This window comes from Ammospiza nelsoni, chromosome 13 (assembly GCF_027579445.1).
Source record: "Ammospiza nelsoni isolate bAmmNel1 chromosome 13, bAmmNel1.pri, whole genome shotgun sequence".
Taxonomy (NCBI): Eukaryota; Metazoa; Chordata; class Aves; order Passeriformes; family Passerellidae; genus Ammospiza; species Ammospiza nelsoni.
In genome coordinates this window covers 15662934-15681765 of record NC_080645.1, presented here as the reverse complement: position 1 = coordinate 15681765, position 18832 = coordinate 15662934, and the positions used below count along the sequence as shown (strand labels likewise).

General features: G+C 50.8%; 1 protein-coding gene across 7 annotated transcripts in view; it reads left to right on the top strand.

Annotated features, from left to right (window-relative positions):
- CPNE2 (copine 2) overlaps window positions 1-18832 on the top strand; it is a 50225-nt gene that overhangs the window by 23064 nt on the left and 8329 nt on the right. For 6 of the 7 annotated variants that reach the window (XM_059481783.1, XM_059481782.1, XM_059481780.1 and 3 more), the window contains 9 exons: window positions 1014-1088; window positions 3883-3954; window positions 7399-7482; window positions 10424-10513; window positions 10710-10808; window positions 11599-11685; window positions 11856-11915; window positions 14629-14762; window positions 15432-15486. In XM_059481783.1, coding sequence (XP_059337766.1) covers window positions 1014-1088; window positions 3883-3954; window positions 7399-7482; window positions 10424-10513; window positions 10710-10808; window positions 11599-11685; window positions 11856-11915; window positions 14629-14762; window positions 15432-15486 — 756 coding nt within the window. The remainder of the gene's footprint in view (window positions 1-1013; window positions 1089-3882; window positions 3955-7398; window positions 7483-10423; window positions 10514-10709; window positions 10809-11598; window positions 11686-11855; window positions 11916-14628; window positions 14763-15431; window positions 15487-18832) is intronic. The other variant, XM_059481785.1, reaches the window with a different exon arrangement.

The window sequence follows — 18832 nt, the reverse complement described above, 5'->3', positions numbered from 1 at the left end:
CTTTTCAATTCTGAGTTTGCACTGGAGCTCAGTCAGATCAGCCAGGTTGCTGAGTGCAGCTGATGAGGTCTGCAGTAGGATTTTAAAGGAGACCTGGATCATTCCCAGGCCTGTATGACCTCTGTGGCCAAAGGAAATGCAGGGAAATGGGATCAGACCCCAGGCTGGAGGGTGTCCATGATGTCTGCTGTCCTGCCTGTACCCAGCCTGGCACAGAGATCTGGTTACACTGCCTGGCGATTCCTGTGCACCAAAAGCACTGGGACTTGGCTGGCTCCTCACAAATGTCAAGGGTTTTGCTTTAAAGTTGCAAGAATCAGGGTCACAGAACGGTTTGGGTGGAAAGGGACCTTTAAAGCTCATCTAGACTCGAGGGGGACCCACTGGATGTGGGGTCAGGGCACAGGTGGCTCCAGCAGGTTGCTGGATCTCCATGTGGGCATCTGTACCTCATAAGGAAAGTTACAGGTTCTCCAGACCTCAAGGAGACTGAAACTCACTGAGCTGGGAAAAATCTCAAGGGTTTAATTAATTTCCCAGTTTATTCTGTCTGTCCTGTTACAAACCAGAAGTGAAGGGAAGAACTTTGCATGCCTTTGGGGGTGCTGTCCCTGCTCAGGGGCTGCAGAATGATGCTGGGGGAGAGCATCCAGCTTGTAATGAGAGTCCACCCATGGAAACATGTCCTGCAGTCAAGCTGCTAGCAGGGATTGTGGTAGAAGTGTGTGAAATGGGCCTTGAGGGAGTGAGTGGTGATGTTGCTGGGAACAAATTGCAGTGGTTCTGTGTGTGTGAGGACCCCCTGATCTCCTCCAGGGTCCCTAGGTTCCCCAGGGGCTGGGGTGTCACTGGTGATATTCCCACTCTCACAGCCATCCTTGCATACTGGTGCCTTTGTTCTACTCCTGCAAACACTTAATCTGAATTAACCAACATGAGCAATGATCAGTTGCTTATGAGTCTGCTTTTGATCACTTGTACAATCATGGCTTTATTGTCTTTGGCTTCTCTAGATTGTCTCCAGCAAGAAAATAACACGGACTCTCCTGCTGGGAAATGGCAAGCCAGCTGGGAAGGGCATGATCACGGTAGGTTGGCTCCTTTGTGTTACTGCTGGGCCTCTGAAGGTGGATGGGGGCAAGGCAGGGCACTCACAGGGGCTCCAGGAGATTGGGGTGAAGCTCTTGAATATTTTTCCTTTTACCTCTTGTTTTTCTGGTCACTTTGATCTGTTTGGAGGACAGTTTATTTGGGACAGGGGTGAATCTCTTGAATATTTTTCCCTTTGCCTCTTGTTCTCTTGGCCACTTTGGAGGACAGTTTATTTGGGATAGGACTGTTCATTTGGGACAGGATCTTGCTCAGTGTCTGTCCTGTGCTTAGCACTGTGAATCTTCAACTTCTGCTTCAGTCTCAGCAATAAAAAATGCCTCAGTCTGCAGAAGTACAGAGTAAATCTGTGCTGCTGCTGTTTGTTCTCTGGTAGAAGGTGCCTGCTCAGACCTCTCTGGTGCAGTGACAGGTAATAGGGCTCATTCCTTTTGCAGGGATGGGTGATTTTGTTTGTAGGATGAGGATGTGCCATGGCAACAACTCTCATGGCAACAGCCACTGCTTCTGCTCCAGACCCCTTCGGGCAGTGGCCTTCCCGCTGCGGATCTCTTCAGCAATGTTCTTTTTTAAAAAGAAGAGACTAAATTTAGGTGTGTTTCTGTCTTACCTCAGCTCCCATCGTTTTTGGATCTCTGCTGTGTTATGGGTTTTGTGAAATGTGCAGCTGGGCTGCGAAGTTGTGGAAGGACAGGCCAGCAAGGAGTTAAACTTTTGTCAGGTTTAAAAGCACTGGAGAGGTTTAAAAGCCTGGGACCTGCTGCATCTCTGTTCTGTTTGCTTTAAGGGAAGATATTTTTCTCTCCTAATTGCTGCAGTTAGTCTTTAAATGCAAGGAGAAAAGCCACAGTGAGGTTCAGAAGTGGGGCCATTCCCAAGGCTCTCACATCCCATCTGATGCTTGAGTGGGAAGAGCTGGAAAAGTTTCCAGTCAAGTTCAAAGGTTGCATGATTTAGAGAAAGGAAGGTCCTGTTGTGTCACTAATGTGCCATTAAACATCCAAGGGGGGTAGAGACATCTGCTTAATTTTGTAGAACTGATACGATTTCTTGATCTGGGTTTTTTCATCCTGGCCTGGCCTGGGTGATGCCATCAGGGCTGTGTGTGTGGGCACTTTCCCTTGGTGCAGTGCTGGAGCACAGGCCATGGACACCACTGGAGGAGCAGGGAGTTTGGAGCCAAAGCCTGACTTCCTTGTCCTCTTTCCCTTCAGTTTTGCCCACCTATCCATTTTCCTAGCTGAGATGCCACACAGGTGAATGCAGCAGAAGAGCCTTGGCTGAACAGATGGGACTGTGTGGGGGTCCCTGAGTTTGAAGAGAGGAGATCCCAAAGCAAACCTCTGTGTTTGTGGAAGTCAATTTTAAAATCCTGCTGCACCCCTGTGCTGGACATAGTGGTGGGGATGTTGTTGCTGTCCATGCTGGCCAAAAGAAGATGCCACCAGCAACTGTGGCAGGGTGGCACAAGGATATTCCTGGCCTGTCTGCACAGCCTGGCTTTTACATAGCCTACAGGAGCCCCAAAGTGCTGGATTCCAGCTGGGCATGCTTTTGTGGGGCTGAGGAAAGGGCAAATTTCATCCTCTTCCCTGCAGTTTCTCTTCCTCCTGCTGGTTTTGGTGACTGCTTGCACCCACCTGGGATTAGGTGGGAGAGAAAAGTAATTCCATGGCATGGCAATAGGGAACTTCTTTATGGGGCAGAGGGGAAAACTGGGGTTCATATGCAATGAATAGGGGTCCTCTGTGGACCAAAGGGTTGTGTCCACCATGGGAAAGGCAGGAGGTTTTCCAGGAGCTGTGGCTCATCCCCTCAGCTGCCCAGACGGATGCAGGAGCTGCATCTCTGCCTCCTCATCTCTGCCAATTCCCCAGCTCTCCTAAGTGCCAATAACCCTCTGATTGCTCCTTCTCTAGAAAATTGTCCCCTGGAGTTCTGCAAGTTTTTCTTGAAGCCTTGGTGTAATGACAGTGCATCATTTCAGTGCAGGACAGCCCCTTGTGAGAGGCAGCAAGCAGCCATGCTTGGGACACTGTGCACAAGGACAATGTCCAGGCTGTGTTCCTGGCTGTCCTGGGAGAAGGAGGATGCAGCTGGGAATGCTGGGGAACAGCTCAGCCCACATCAAGAGATCAGAGAAAGGAGAGGTAGAGAGCAGATGCTTGGGCAGGAAAAAAATAGACAAGTGATTCAGAAAATGGCTTGTAATAAAAGTGAATAAATGTGGGGTTTTGTTATAGACATTCCTTTAAAATACCAAGAGACTGATTAGACCATATTCCAGACAAAACTGGCCCACTGGGGGCTGGCAGCCAAAGCCCTTCTGGAGCATGTGTGAATAAAGTCTCTCCAACTAAAGGGGTCTGGGCTGTGCTCCTGCCTGCTGCAGCTCCTCAGGAGCACCCATGGGCTCTTCATCCTTGGGGCTGCCCTATCAGGTGTTCATCTGGAGACATGACTCCTGGGTTCCAGCAGCATTTCCCCTGAGGGAAATGTTCCCCTGAGGGAAATGTTCCCCTGAGGATGTTTTTGCCATGCCCAGCCCAGGACATGGAGGATGAGGTGGCGCATCTTGCTGTTAAGGGTTCAAATGGCTTCTCCTTCCTCTTGGCTCAGTCCTTCTCCTCCTTGGAGGTCCTGAATGAGCCCTGGTGCAGAAAAGCCATGTGAGACCAAGTCCAGCATAACACTCAAGAAAGGGGTTGAATTTTTTACCAGGAGCTTAACTTTTTATGCTGAAAATGAATGCAGCCTTCCCTTGTCTTTCAGATAGCTGCCCAGGAGCTCTCAGATAACAGGGTGATTACTCTGAGCATGGCTGGCAGAAAACTGGATAAAAAGGTGAGTGGAGCTGTGTCTGGGGGATACAATGTTAAATTTCTGCCTTTGGGATCTAAAGAAACCTCTGCTTTGGGTGTAGCAGTGATAGAAATCAGTCCCACTGGAGAAAACTTCAGGGTGAAACTGGGCAGGATACTCTGGTACAGCTGTGCCTCAGTTTCCCTGTTGTCACTATTCTTCATCACACATCTCCAGATGGAATGATTCTGTGTGGCATCTGTGTATCAGCATATCTCAGAGACAGCAGATTTACCCCCTCAGTGGCAGCTGTTTGCAATTGCCTCCTGACAGAGCTGGAAGTTTTAATGACCTTTGACTCCATATCTCAGATGTGCTGAGAGCTCCTGGCTGTCACCTTCAGCCCCTCTGGAAATGGGGCAAAGATCTGCTTCTGTACCAAAGTGTAGGGCCTGTCTTCTCCCAGGAAGTGCAGGTAGCACATGAGCTTTGCTTTGGATGTGATGCACAGGAAACAGTTCTTAAAGCCTCTCTGAGCAGCTTCTTCTGACCTTATTTACCAGACAACCAGAGCTATTCCTCTTGAACCACTCCTGTTGCTAAGCAATCCATGGGAATATTATTTTTTCCTTCTTCCTAGTCTCTCCAGAGCTTGTTTTATTGGCAGGATGGCCCTCAGTTTCAGAAAACAGGGTAAAGCGAGCAGCCAGGCAGAAGGGTATTTGTGGGGCAGAAGATGGGGCTCACCCAGTCCTGTTGATAAAACTCAGTGGGTATCTGGTTTATCCAAGTTGTTTTCCCCACCTGTTGAAAATGGCTTTCTTCTCACCTTTCTACTTACCCTGCCTAGTGCAAATGCCCCAGTTAAGAGGTAACAAACAACTCAGTTTCATCTGTAGTGTCAGCAGAAGGGTTGTGCTCAGTGACCACCAAGAACTGACAAAGTTTCTTTGCCAATTCCCATATGCAGGACAGAGCTGCAGTGCTCAAAGTCCTGCTCATGAGCAAAGGATGCTCAGGTCACTTCATGCAAGTTAAAATGGCCCTTGAACGGGGGTATTGGATGGAAAACAATATTTTTGTGTAATTTTTGGTTATGGTTGAAATGCAGCTGTGGGAGGTGGGTAAAACTTGTTTAAGCTTAGGGAAGACAGTGGAAAATTGAATAAACAAAAGAAAACCAAGGCTAAGGTTGCAGCCTGGGGAGTTGCAGCATCTGGTAGCACACAGCATGGGGCTGGGAGCACAGCTGCAGACTCAGACATAATAGGGAGGGCCTGGATCTCACAGGACTTTGTGGTGGGGTCAGTGCACACACCAAGCTGAAGCTGTGCTCATCCCTTACTGTGCCACAAAGCCAGCCTGGAGCAGTGCTCAGCCCCAGGCAGCTCCTTCTGCCATGGCTGCCCTGAGGCTGGGATCTCTTTGAGGCTGCAGGCAGGTCCTCCTCCCCATCACATTCCATCCTCTCCACCTGCATCTCACTACTTTGATTTAAATGTTGAAACTGCAAAGCAGGAGCATGTCAGCAGCAGATTCAGCCTGGGGCTCTCATATCTCATGATCACTTCTTGGGAGAGTTTTTGAAAGATAAAATATCTTGTAGAAGAGGAGACATTTCCACCTGGGACCAGCCGTGGGGAGCCCAGGGCTGTCTGTGCCACCACAGCAGTGGGAGGGAACAGTGATGCTTCAGCATGGCTGGGGGACAGCAAGTGCTGTAGGCCAGGGCTGCTGCTGGAAGCTGTGATTGAGGGAGCTGTATCTGTGATTTAGGGAGCTGTATCTGTGATTTAGGGAGCTGTACCTGTGATTTGGAGAGCTGTATCTGCTGGAGGTGCCAGCTCCACCCTCCTTCTCCATGGTGTGTTAAAGCCAGTTTGGATCATTTCACTTCTTGGATCGATTTGCAGATCGATCTGGCCTGCTGAGCTCCTCTGGTTGCTCAGTTTCCACCTCCTGCCAGGTTTGCAGGGGTGAGATGTGGGTGGGTTTGATGTTTTAAAATAGCGGCCCACAATCTTGTGGCTTGGAGGCATCTCCCACCCTGCTTTGAACAGAACAAGGCTGACTGGACTTGCAGGCCAGGCTGATCCACGTGGGATGGCAGCAAATCCTTCAAAGCTCCCAGTGCCTCCTCCAGCCCACGCTGGGCTGCTGGGGAAGCTGCCTTGGTTGGAGGTGAAGCCAGCAACAGGGTCAGGCACCACCACTGGTTCTTTAATCCATCTGTGAAGCCTGCAAGTGCCAAGCCCAGGTGGTGGGTGAGCAGGATCAGAGCTGTGCTATAGCCACAAAGCAGCAGAAGGAATGGCTTGTGTTTCTATCCTACAAATGTGTGAAAAAGGGTAGGGAAAAAAATAGCCTCGTCTCACTAGAGAGCCTTTATGGTCTGCTACTCTGCAGAAGAATTTTGACTGAAGCAAGTTGTAGTTTCCCCAGGCCAAAACACTTTGCAGTGATTTACTTTCCTGGCTGGCTTCAGAAACAGGATTTACGTGGAAATGTTGATGGATTTTCTGCTGGGACATTGCTAGGACCCATGTGCATCCCAGCTGCCATCTCCTGGGCTTGCTGTGGACAGGAGGTCCTGGAGTGTCCACGTTTCCTCCTTCCTCCCATGCACAGCCCCTCACATCCCCACTGCATCACTCAGAAGCACATACCCATAAAAAGTTCCTCCAGCTCTTTGAAGGATTCAGACACCCACCCTCCTCTAGGAGGAAAACCCAACTGAAATAACTTAAATTCTCCATAGATTGTCTGGAATATCTGGGATTTGGTTTCTTCTTAGCAACTCCTTGGGGTTTTTTTCTGAATGGGAATGAAGCTCTGCCTAGAAAAGCTGGAGTTTCCCTGTTGGCGCCTTGCTCCTCCCGAGGCAGCCCCCGAGCTGATCCCAGCAGGGGTGTGTGTGTGTGTGCACGTTCCCATGAAGCAGAGCCTTTGTGGGGGGATTATCTGAGGAGATGCTGGCAGCAGAGGCAGCACACACTGACTCAGGGCTGCTAGCTCAGGGTGTTACATGATCCCTGTCAACACCAGGGCAGCTCGCTCCTTAAAGACTTCCTCTGCTTATGCTTTGCTGCTGTGTGTAGGAGGGTGGATTTTCTTCCTTTCTCCCCCAAGACATGCACTTCAAAATTCTGGTTTTTCCTCTGAGGCGTTGGATGTTTTTCCAAGCCCAAATGCAGCTGCCTCCCAGCTGGGGTTGTTTTCTGTGGCATCTGTGTCCAGAGAGCTCCTTGGGTACAGGCACACGCTGGGGTGCCAACACACCCAGCTCACAAAATGTGCTGGGGAAATCCAGGGGATTCACACAGCCAGGACACTGCCTGTGGGTGCTGCCTGTTTGCCAGAGTGCCTGACCTGGCCCCACGAGGACAGGAGAGTGTCTGCAGGGCTGGCAGAGACACAGAAACATCTCCCTTGGATCTCTGCTGCTTGCAGAGCACCACGTAACCCATCCTGTTCTTCTCCCTCCAGGACCTTTTTGGGAAGTCAGACCCCTTCTTGGAGTTTTATAAACCAGGTGATGATGGGAAGTGGATGCTGGTTCACAGAACAGAGGTGAGCAAAACTCCAACCTGAGCTGCTGAGACACCTCCATCCTCACATCAGCTCCTCTTGCCCTTCATGGTGTTGTCTCGTCCATTGGTTGTAGACCAGGGTGGGATCCAGGGATTTCAAAAGCTCTCTTCCTGGTGTCCAACTGAGGCTGCTGAACTCCAGCAGATGAAGATTCACTGGGGCCAGCAAAGTCTTGAAATCTTTTCTGTGCCCTGCTATATCCAGCAGGCAGAGAGGGAGACAGGTCTTGAAGCCTGTGATAATCTCCAGTCTCATCCTGGGCTTAGACTGAGCCCTGGGCCACTCTTCCTCCAATTTCAGGAGCATTAGGGTGAGCTGTGACCTGGGGAGATGGTGGTGTGAGGTGGGGAGAGGTTAAAATGAGCTTTTTCCCCATCTCCACCTGAGCTGGGTGTTGAGGCACCTCCAGTTTCAGAGCATGAGCACCCTACTCGTTTCTCTCATGAGCCAGAGCCACAGCCAGGGAGGCACAGAGCTGTGCCAGGGTCTTGGTGGGTCTGAGCAGGGCCAGCTGACCCCTCCTCTCCCTCATTTATACCTGCTGTGCTAATTTGGTCTGAGCTGGTCATGTTCTCAAACTGCTAAAGCCAGTGATGTTAGGAATACCAGGCAGGGAGAAAAAGGCTGGATTTTGCTTTAACAATGGACTAATAAGTACTTTTCAACGGCTTTCTTTCTTCTCCTCAGAGCTTGTTTCAAGGCTCTTTTTAGTTTGCACATAGTTCCTGGCAGCTGGCAGAGAGAGGGGGGGAATCACTGGAGGGGGGACTCAGCAGCTTCCATGGCAGAGCAAGAGAGCTCCATCTCACCCCATCTCACCCCCTTCTTTCTCCATCCCTTTTCTTGTCCCCTCAAAGCCTGCTTAAGGAGTTGTACCACCACAGGCAACCGCTGTAACAAAACACAGGGGGAGCTCAGGTGGAAGGAGAAAGTGGTGTTTGTTTACAGAGTCTCTCCATATGTTTGGTTTTACCACTTCTATGCAAAGTCCATGAGGATTTCCTTCCCTCACACACCCACATGCACGTGAGCACCAGGATGTGGGTAATGCCTTGTGCCCTGTGGTACCAACACAGGCCATACTTACAGCTCTGCTGTTTATTTTCTGGTGCTTTCCCACACACCTTTCCATGCATATTTAGCTCACATCAACCTTAGTATTTCTCCTGTGGGAGCAGGCTGAGACCTCACTTGTTTTTTTCCCTTGTGATTCAGTGTGTGTAGCTGGGTTTGACTCAACAAGATGTGTTTCTCAGATGTGGGGGATTGGAGTGGCCCCCAGCCCTTCCTTCTGGAGAGGCATGGGGAGGTGACTGTGCCCCAGCCATTGCTGGGATCTCTAAAAGCCTGTCAGGTTTGTGGGGAGCAGATGTCTGTGCTGGTGTTCCCTCTGCCCATTGTCCTGTCTCACTGGATCAAGGTCTAGACAAGTTTTCTTTCAAGTAATGGATGCTCCAACAGCCTCCACCTTTCCAGCCCTGCATACATCCAGCTGCCCTGAGAGGGTACCATGGTAGGTCATCCATCCCTGGAAGAGTCCAAGGCCAGGCTGGATGGGTTTTGAAGCAGCCTGGTCTAGTGGAAAGTCCCTGCCCATGGTGGGGATTGGAACTGGATGATCTTTAAGGCCCCTTCCAACCCAAACCATTCTGTGATGCTGTGACCATCTTTGTGTTTTGAGGCTGGACACAAAGAAATAAAATTCTCCATTCTTGCAGCTTCCAGTGCAGGAATAGAACCAGCTTTCAGTGTGATGCTGGCATTTCCCCTGCCCCAGCAGACAGGGCAGGTGTGACAGGGCAGGAGGGGTGCTCTGCTGCAGCTTGCTGTCCAAGCACAGGTGTGAGTGCTCAGCTGGAGCTCTGGATCCTCCCCCACACACCCTGGTGACCTGGCAGCATCCTGGGCTGTGTGGGCTCCCCTGTTCTCCCAGGCTCCTGCAGGAGGTGTTTGTAAATTCAGCTGAACTGCCCTGTCAGGGTTTCCCCACTCTCCGGAGGAGCCTGGCTGTCACACAAGATCCCAGGTGCTGTGCAGGTGTTTGCCCACAGCAGCAGCCATGGATCTCTTCCTCCCTGCTCTGTGCAGTGACTGTCCCAGCTGCAGAGATCCAAGCTCCTTCACACCAGAATCCCCCGTGGTTACTTTGCACAGAAAAGGGTTAATTTGCTGCCTGTGCCTGGCTTTCTGAACATCCCTGTGAATCTCTCTTTGTGAGCACCACACCTCGGTGAAAAGGGATCTTTGCCTGCCCTGCAGGCACCTCTGATGTTCACAGCATGTGCCTGGAGCCCGCTCCAGTTTGCTCAGGTTTCTACTAAGCAATTGCATTCTCTCAGGAAATGTCAAAAAGCATCAATTAATATTTCTCCAGCCCAGGCAGCAGATGTTACACAGATGAGACAAGAGAGCTTAATGTGCCCCGGGCTGATTTGGCTTTCCAGGGCTGCTTGCAGCATCTTGCTGCTCCATCTTCTCAGTGGTCAGAGCCCAGATGGATTCTGGCTGTGTTTGGGGGCTGGGGGGCTCTAAGCCATGAGAAGGGGCCAAGCAGAGGATGCAGAGGGCAGAAATAGCAGGGGGGCTGTGCAGTGAGTGGCTGTGCCCGTGCTCAGGCATTGCTGTGCCCATGCTGCCCAGTGTGCCACAGCTGTTCTCTCAGGCAGAGTTCCTTAATTGCTCCCATGGGTGGATAAATCACCCAGAGCAATGAAAACAAACCTGGTTTAACTCACACCTGCTGCAGCCTGAGAAGGGGAAGCTGCTGTGTCTCAGTTATGGAGGCAGGGGAGGGCTGAGACAGCTTGCCTGGCCCACCAGGAGCTGCTTCAGGGTCACTGTTGGAGATGTGTCCCTGCTTTGTCCTGGTCTGTACCTGTGTGTGTGCCCATGGTGACAGCATCCTGTGCTTCCCCTGCAGGTGATCAAATACACCCTGGACCCTGTCTGGAAGCCATTCACTGTGCCTTTGGTGTCACTGTGTGATGGAGAGATGGAGAAGATGATAAAGGTAGTGGGGAGCCCTCTTGGGGATCACCCTCTGGGGTTGACTCTCAAACATCTGAACCCCCATGGCTGCCTTATTAACAAACCCCAAAGCAACAAAAAATTCCTTGTTTGGGGTCTCCAGCAGGAGAGGCTGGGGACTCCAGCAGCTCTGGCAGGAGGTGGTTGCTGTTCCTGAGGTTTTGCTCCTTCCACCCCAGGTGGTGTGCTACGACTACGACAGCGATGGGGGACACGACTTCATCGGGGAGCTCCAGACCTCGGTGGCCAGGCTGTGTGAAGCCCAAGATGCCTCTCCTGTAAGTGCTGACATGCTTCTGGGGAAAAAATGAGGAAGGGGCTCCTCAGGGTTCATGGTAGACTTTGGTACTTGCACCCTCAATCTGTGCTCAGAAGGAGCCAAGTCCAAGTTCCTTCCTCCTTCCACCCGCACCATGAGTGACCCAGGCTGTTGCTCAAACATCTGAGCTGGGGAGAGCTGAGGCAGACTTTGCTGCAAATCAGGCTCTGCTGGGTGTCTGCAGCAGCACCCATGATATGGAGGTGCCCTGTGGTTTGGGGGGGCAGAAGGGGAGGTGTGACTTGCTGCTGGGGCTGCATCTGCAGCAGGGGCAGCCTGGGCCCCAGGAGTGCAGCTCAACAGCAGTTTTGTGCCAAAGGTGTCCCCGTTCTGCCCTGCAGTGCTGGCCAAGACCCTTAGCAGGTGTCTCCTGGTTGAAGGGGTGCTGTGAAGACCCCTGCATAGCAGAGCTTTGCACTGCTGTCTCCGCCAGGATTGCAGGCCAGGAGATCTTGGCCAAGGCATGGAGAGGTGTGAAACACCATGTGTGGTGCATTGTGTCTCCTGCCTGGGGAAACTGAGGCACAAAGGCATGAAAGTGCTCTGTCTAGGACTGCACAAGGTGCTGGTGCCAGAGGCAGGCATTGAGCCCGTTTTTCCTCTGGATTTGCAACGTATAGCCTGGCAATAAAATCTTCCTCCTCTTCACTGGCGGGAGGCTGCCCCCAGGCCATGCTGCTGGTGGCATCTGCAGCCACGGGCACAGCCCAGCCCTGCTCTCACACCTGGGCCTGGCTCGTGTGTTACAGCTCGAGCTGGAGTGCATCAACCCCAAAAAGCAAAAGAAGAAAAAGAATTACAAGAACTCTGGGATCATCATTGTCAAGTCCTGCAAGGTGAGTGTGTTACTGAGAGGTTTCCTTCAGCCCTGACTGAGCTTGGGTCTTCTCCAGCTCCCCCCATCCCTTATCCTCTGCCTCCCTTGTGTTTCCAAGGGCCTGCATAGCCTGAATAATTATGACAATTGCTGAAACACTGCTTTTTTTTTTTTGTTTTTTTCTTTCAGATAACCAGAGATTTCTCCTTCCTGGACTACATCCTGGGAGGCTGCCAGCTGATGTTCACTGTAAGGACTTTTGCTTCTCTTTGCCCAGTAGTAGTCTCACCTATATGATGGGCAGAACTGGGGAGTGAGGTTCTGTGTGAGGTTTGGCACCAGCTTGGGGTGACAGGAGCTGCCCATTTTGCTGTTAAACCATGTGGGTTTGGGGATTCTGGAGATGCTGAGGTACATCCAGTAGCATGGAGGGAGCTGGCTGGGCTTTGGCTGAAGGCCAGACTTTCAAAAAGACCCTTCTGACCCTTCACAAAGTGTCACCAACTTCTATTTCAAGGTTTAACCACCCCCATTTTTTATGGCAGCTCTCCTTATTCTGAGCCCATCTAGGAGGCTTTGGGATGTTATAGAGATGTTTTTCTGCATTTTTACTGACATTTCCACCTTTTTTCAAGCTGGACCACAGCTTGTCAGGAGTAAATAAGCAAGAACATGTCAGTCCTGAGTGAAACCACCACAACGCAGGAGTGGGCTTCTCAATTTCTGCAAACTTTCCTGGTGCAGTACCCAGAGATCTGCAGGCACTCACAGTTAGATCAGTTTGTATTTTGTTGTTTTTTCTGAAAACGTGATGGGGGAAGAGTAGGAGGAGGAGGAAGAGTTGCCATAGGAACAGCAATGATTGGGAGAGCTTTTTGTGTGCTGCTCTGCCTCTGTGTGCTTTACTCTGGGTGCTGGAGAGTGAATAGAAGAGAAAATCAGTGAATTTATTGGTAGTACAGAGCCCTTGTGTGAATTAGGTTTGAATGCAGAAATTTTTCCCCCATCTAAAGATCTGCTGGTTATTGGAGGGCTCCTCCTCCCAAGGCATCTGTGGTCCAAAGGGTGTGTTTCCAAAGGGAGCACTGCAGAAACACCTGAGCTGGCAGGAGGATGCTGCACACACCCCCTGCAGTTTGGAAAGGCCACTGGTGCCCTCCCCACCGAGGGAGGGAAGGGCTGAAACCAGGGAAGAGGGTTTGGGCTCAGCTGTGTGCCCTGTGTTGGAAGCAGAGCAGCTGTGTCCCTGTCAGACCCAGTGCCTGAGTGCTGCTCTTGGTGACACTGCTTGCACCACCAGGGCCCCTGCCTGTCTCACTCCACCCCACGCCGTGCCTCAGTTTCCCTCTTGCTCTCTGGCTATGGTGGCTTGGCCAGAGCTGGGTGCAGGGGTGTTCCAGAGGTGAACCACAGGTTTGGTGAGGCTGTATAGTGTGACCGTGTTCACAGGGGTCTCAGGTTGAGGGAATAGACCAGGATCTGACTCCATGTTTCAGAAGGCTTGATTTATTATTTTATGATATATGTTATATTAAAACTATACTAAAAGAATAGAAGAAGGGATTTCATCAGAAGGCTAGCTAAGCTAAGAATAGAATAGGAAGGAATGATAACAAAGGCTCTGTCTTGGACTCTCTGTCTGAGCCAGCTGGGCTGTGATTGGCCATTAATTAGAAACAACCAACATGGGCCAATCAAAGATCCACCTGCTGCATTCCACAGCAGCAGATAATCAATGTTTACATTTTGTTCCTGAGGCCTCTCAGCTTCTCAGGAGGAAAAATCCTAAGGAAAGGATTTTTCATAAAAGATGAAACAGTACAGTTGTTTGACAAAGAAGTAAGGTGTTCATGGAACCATAGAATGGTATGGGTTGGAAGGGACCTTCAAAGATCATCTCATTCCATCCCCCTGCCATGGACCAGCTTGCCCAGGGCAGCTTTCATTGGACCATCTTGCCCAGGGCTTTGTCCAACCTGGCCTTAAGCACTTCCAGGGATGGGGCAGCCACAGCTTCTCTGCGCAACTTGTGCCTCACCACCCTCATTGTGCAACGTTTCTCCCTTATCTCCAATCCAAACCCACACGCTGGCAGTTTAAAACACGCTCCCTTGTCCTGCCATGCCCCTTTTCCAGCCACCCTGGCACAAGGTGGTGGCACATCCTGGGCTGTGATGTCCTCCTCCCCCAGCCAGGCCAAGGTCCCTTCTCAAGCAAACTGCCATTTGTCCTCTCCCATTATGGATGCAGAGCAAAATCTCTCTCAAAATCCCTGAGCTCGATTTAGGCACTGGAGTTATTTTGGGCTTTGCCTCTTGCAAAGCAAACCAGTCAAGTGCAGTCACGCTGCCTGTTTGCCTGGTCCCAGCTCTTCCTTCCCAGTCACATCAGATTGGGTGGCTCAGCATCTCTCCTCTCCTGGCCAGATTTATCTGGGTCTGAGATAGGCATTTCTACAAATGCCTTTAAATAGAAAGCCTAATTTAGTGCCTTCCTGACAGAGTCCCCTGAGAGCTCAGCATATATTGGTCCCTGGGGAAGCCTGGTGAAGAGCTGGTCTTCCTGCCTGCAGGGAAAGGTCTGTTCAGGGCTCTGATGCTTTGGTCAAAGACCTTGAGATCCAGATACCCTGGTGGCCCTGGGGCTGCTCAGTTCCTGATCCCTGGGAGATGGGAGTGAGAATCCTCAGCTGGAGGAGGTGGTGGCTTGTTCCAGGAGTAGGGGCTGCTTGAGGACACCTTGTGTGATGCTCATTGGTGAAAACTGGAGGGGAAAGAGTGAATGACTTTGTCTAATGTAATATTTAATCAATTTCTTGCAAGAAATGGATTTTGTTAAACTTTTTTCCAAAGTTTGAGGTTTGAGGGAACTGTGTGTGGGCCTCACAGCAGTGGAGGATTGGTGGTCAGGTCTCTGGTGGCATTTGCTAACACAGGATGGGTTTATGCCTCTTGTTCTCCAGGTTGGGATTGACTTCACAGCTTCCAATGGGAACCCCCAGGAGCCCTCCTCTTTGCACTACATCAACCCCCTGGGCACAAACGAGTACTTGTCAGCCATCTGGGCTGTGGGCCAGATCATCCAGGACTATGACTCGTAAGCACCGTGCCCTTCTGCCATCACCCCTGTCTGCAGATGTTTCCCTGGCTTCCCAAGAGGCTTCTGGGATGCATCTGCCTTGATCCAGGGCTTAGTAATACCTTAAGGATGTTATTTACCATAAACTTCCGGATGCAGGAGGAGAGGGTTGGGACAGGCTTTCTCCTCTCCCCCCACTGCTGCTGTGGAGGGGAAGGATGTTAGCAGAGGTGGAACATCCTCTCCTGGGGGCAGGTGCTCTCAGCTTGCTGTTGTTTACTGCCAGAGCTGTGACCCCAGACTGCCTCATTCCTCAGACATCCTGGGGAGTGGAGGAAATATCAAAAAAATATCATCTCAGACACTGATAGAGAAAACAAAGCAGAAGTCTGTTGTTCTCACTGTGATGGCTCTTGTGACCAAAATGGATTGCTCCCTTTTTAAAATCTCCAGGGTTACATGCCTGCAAGAGATGCAGTGTTTGGGCAAGAGGATATTCCAGGTCTCTGTGGGAAACAGAGCAAAGCTGGACTCCTTTTTCTCTAAAGATCAAATCCAAGGGGGAATATCTGTTCTCTCTTGAGAATGTTTATCTCCCATTGAAAAGCACTGCATGCTTTGGGAGAAGCTGTGCAAGCCTGCTCTGTGTGTGTCAGTACACCCATATGTTTTCCTCCTTCTCTTTAGGGACAAGATGTTTCCTGCTCTGGGATTCGGCGCCCAGCTCCCGCCAGACTGGAAGGTGAAGTGCTGGGGCCACCTGAGTGTTTGAGATGGGTTTGTCCTGAAATTGCCTTGGCAGGCGCAGAACTGCCAGGGCTTGGTCAGGGAAAAGCTGCTGGGGAGAGGGGGAAAGGGCAGCTGTGGAATCTCAGCCGGTGGGATGTGTCAGTGTGGGTGGGCAGCAAGGCAGGGATGGGGCACAGGCAGCCCGTTCCTTCATTCTGCACTGGCATGAAAGCAGCAGCTCCCTGGCATTAATAGGCAGAGCCAGGCATTGATTCATTTTCCTGGCAGAAGGCAGGAACAATTCTGGGGAAGGGAAAAGGCCTCTGGATGAATGTGTCAGACGGCAGCTAAGTGTGGAAGGGGGCTGGGAGCTTGGGAGCCTTGATTTGATGCTGCACAGGCAGAACCTGCAAGGGCAGAAGCAAAGGAGCCTTCCCAAAAATCCACCTTGATCATCTTTGGTTAGGATTAGACACTGGTCCTACAAGGGCTGAGCTGCACATCCCGCTCTTCTGGAGGGCAGGGAATGGGGCTGTTCCTGCAGCCTGGCTGGCAGATGGGGAGCATCTTCTCAGGGCTGAGACAATGTGCTGGGACACCACCACCATTAATTACTGGCTGGCTCTTCTGGCTGCTCTTTGCTCACGCCCTTCGTGTGCATTTTCTTTCTGCTTGCTGCTTTTGAGGTGTTCCCAGCTCCAGGCTGGGGTTGGATCTCAGCGAGCCCTTTGTGTTCTGTGGGAGGGGAGCTGTGCTCTGGGCTGAGCACAGCAGGGCATGTAAGTCATGAGCAGCTGGGAGCTGAGCTGGGAAGCTCATCCCTGCCAGCCCTCGTGGCTGGGGATGTCCTGCCTGCTCCAGCTTTGTGCTTTTCCCTGCCCTCCCAGCAGCCAGAATTTCTATGACTCAAGTGGGAGCTCTTGCTGTTTGCCAGCCACAGAATGAGATCCCTCCATGTGCACTTTGGAGCTGATTCATCCTCCTTGGCCTGCAAATGTCTCTGGTCTGTCACTTTACCACTTTTGTTGGGAAAATCTAGGTAAGCAGCTTCCAAGGTCTAAGAGCCAGCTGCTGCCAGGGATTTGTTACTTGGGGAGAAAAATGGGAATGGCAACTGCAGTAGGCATGGAAAGGGCGCAGCAGCTCGGGATTGTCACAGAGAGCATCCTGTGTGTGAGTCAGTGCCCACAGGAAGGGCATTGCTGTGTTGGAAACAGTCCTTCTGGCAAGACTGGAGGTGGATACTGGGTTCAGGATGAGAGCTGGGGGCTCTGCACCTGCCTCCTGTGGGCTAGAAGATGCTCTGTAAAAGCTACCAGAAAAAATACCTTGTTTTCCCCAGAATTATTTCTAAGCCCAAATAAAGCCCAGTGGGGAGCAACCTCTTCCTCCCCAGGTGCTTGGGCCATGCCTACAGGTCACCCATGACCCATCAGTTGTCTCATGTTATCAGTGAGGCCATCCCTGTTTCATCTCCCCGCACCACTCCAGCTTGGGGCTTCCTCTCTCCCCAGCTCTCTCTAAGCATCACTGGCTCCACTCACTCAATGATTTTTTGGCTGTCAAGGCTCATTGTGTAATTCCAAAGCCAAAGCAGCAGCTCTTCATGAAATCCTGTGCCCTGTGTGACAGTGGACAGAAATCAGGGACCCTCAGACCCAAGCAAAGATTGCCAGGAGACACAAGAGGTATAAATGGTGCTTTGTGCTCCCGTTGCCATGGCTCCCCCAACTCTTCTCCAGCGCCCGTCGGAGCGAGATGTTTCACACACAAAAGTCGCGTTGGAAATGTCAAAGAACATCTTTGTAGCCGTGTAACAGCTCTGTGGAGAGCCTCGAGTGGCTTCCTAGTAGGGAACAGCAGAGGGGAGCAGATGGGTTGTGCTTTCTGGGGGATGAGCAAAGGCAAAGCAGCAGCAGACAGGGGGATTCTAAATGTTGGAGCCTCACCGGTCACCTGGGTTTGGGAGATGGGATTAGCCGAAAGGTGGTGGTTTGACTGATGTGAAACCTCCAAGGCTTTCCATCCTGTTGCCATATTTATATTTACATCTTGTATATATTTTATATATATGTATAGGCAAACTGAGTCATGGCAGCGATGGGATTCCTTCTGAAGGTGGCAGAGAACCCTCTGTGAGGTTCTTCTTACCCTTTGGGGTGGTTCAAAAGTTTCTCCCTCTGAGTTAGTTACTGGGGAATGGGATACCTGTAGGTGCTCCATGTACATTTATCTGGCTTCCACAGAAACTGTTTTCAAAGTACAAGCTGAATAGGGAATGACATCCTTTCTTTTAAGTTTTTTGTTGTTTTGAAGCCCTCCTGTTGATTTTTTTAGGAGATATGTATATGTAGATATGTATTTTTATATATATGTAAAATTCATAAAAACTCCAGAGGAGGTTTTGCAGCATTTCTGCCACGTAGGGGTTCGGCTCTGTAGACAGTGAGGAACACAGCTTGAAACCATTTCATTGCTTCTTAAAAGAAAGAGAAACCCCTCTTTTGCAGAGCAAAACATAGAAATATTTCTGCCTGCCTTGTCTATAAATACTCATGACAGAATTTTGAACATCTTCTAAAAAAAAGCAAGCCCGTTTACAACCACAAGTCAACTGAATTACTGAATTTGGGTGTATTGCCCAAAATGAAGGCTTCTGTGAGAAGGGATGTATGCAAAACACGGTGATATATTCATCTTGTCTCTACCCTGGTGGCTGTGGGTGCTCTGCAGGCCTGGGGAGACCTGGGCAGGCTGTAGTCGGTCACCACTCAGGCAGCCCATCAGCTTTGCAGTATGGGGAAGGCTTTTGGTTGACTTTGCTTTTGTTTGGTTGCTGTTTCCCACCCCACAGCCTCTTGTAAGAACAGTTTCTGCTGCTTTGGACACAATGCCCAGCATAATTGGAAAGTCTGAATCAGACGCGTGTTGCGTTCGCAGCCTCGGGCGGGCTCTGCCTTCAGACAGCTCTGGAGGACACTCATTTCTGCCAGCACTGGGAATTTGTGTGTCCCAAAGCAATTCCCTTGCTGGAAAGCTCAGCAATCCTCCACCCTTCCGAGAGGGAGACAATATCCTTGTTTTGTAACACTGGCACGAACAGGGTGGGAGCTTTTTGTTTCAGAGGCCTTGAGCTGGTGGCCTGAAGGCCCAAATCACCCCTTCAACTTTCAGAGGTGCTGGGAGAGACAGTTGCACATCCTTGATGCTCCTGAGTCTTATTTTCTTCTTAGAGTGCCTAAATTGCTGGGAGCAGAGTGGGGAATGTCTAACCCCACATATCTGGTTGTTCTTGACCCACACCAGCACTGGAAAGGTTCATACTGGAAGCCAGGATCCACTCTTGCAGCTGGGCTGCT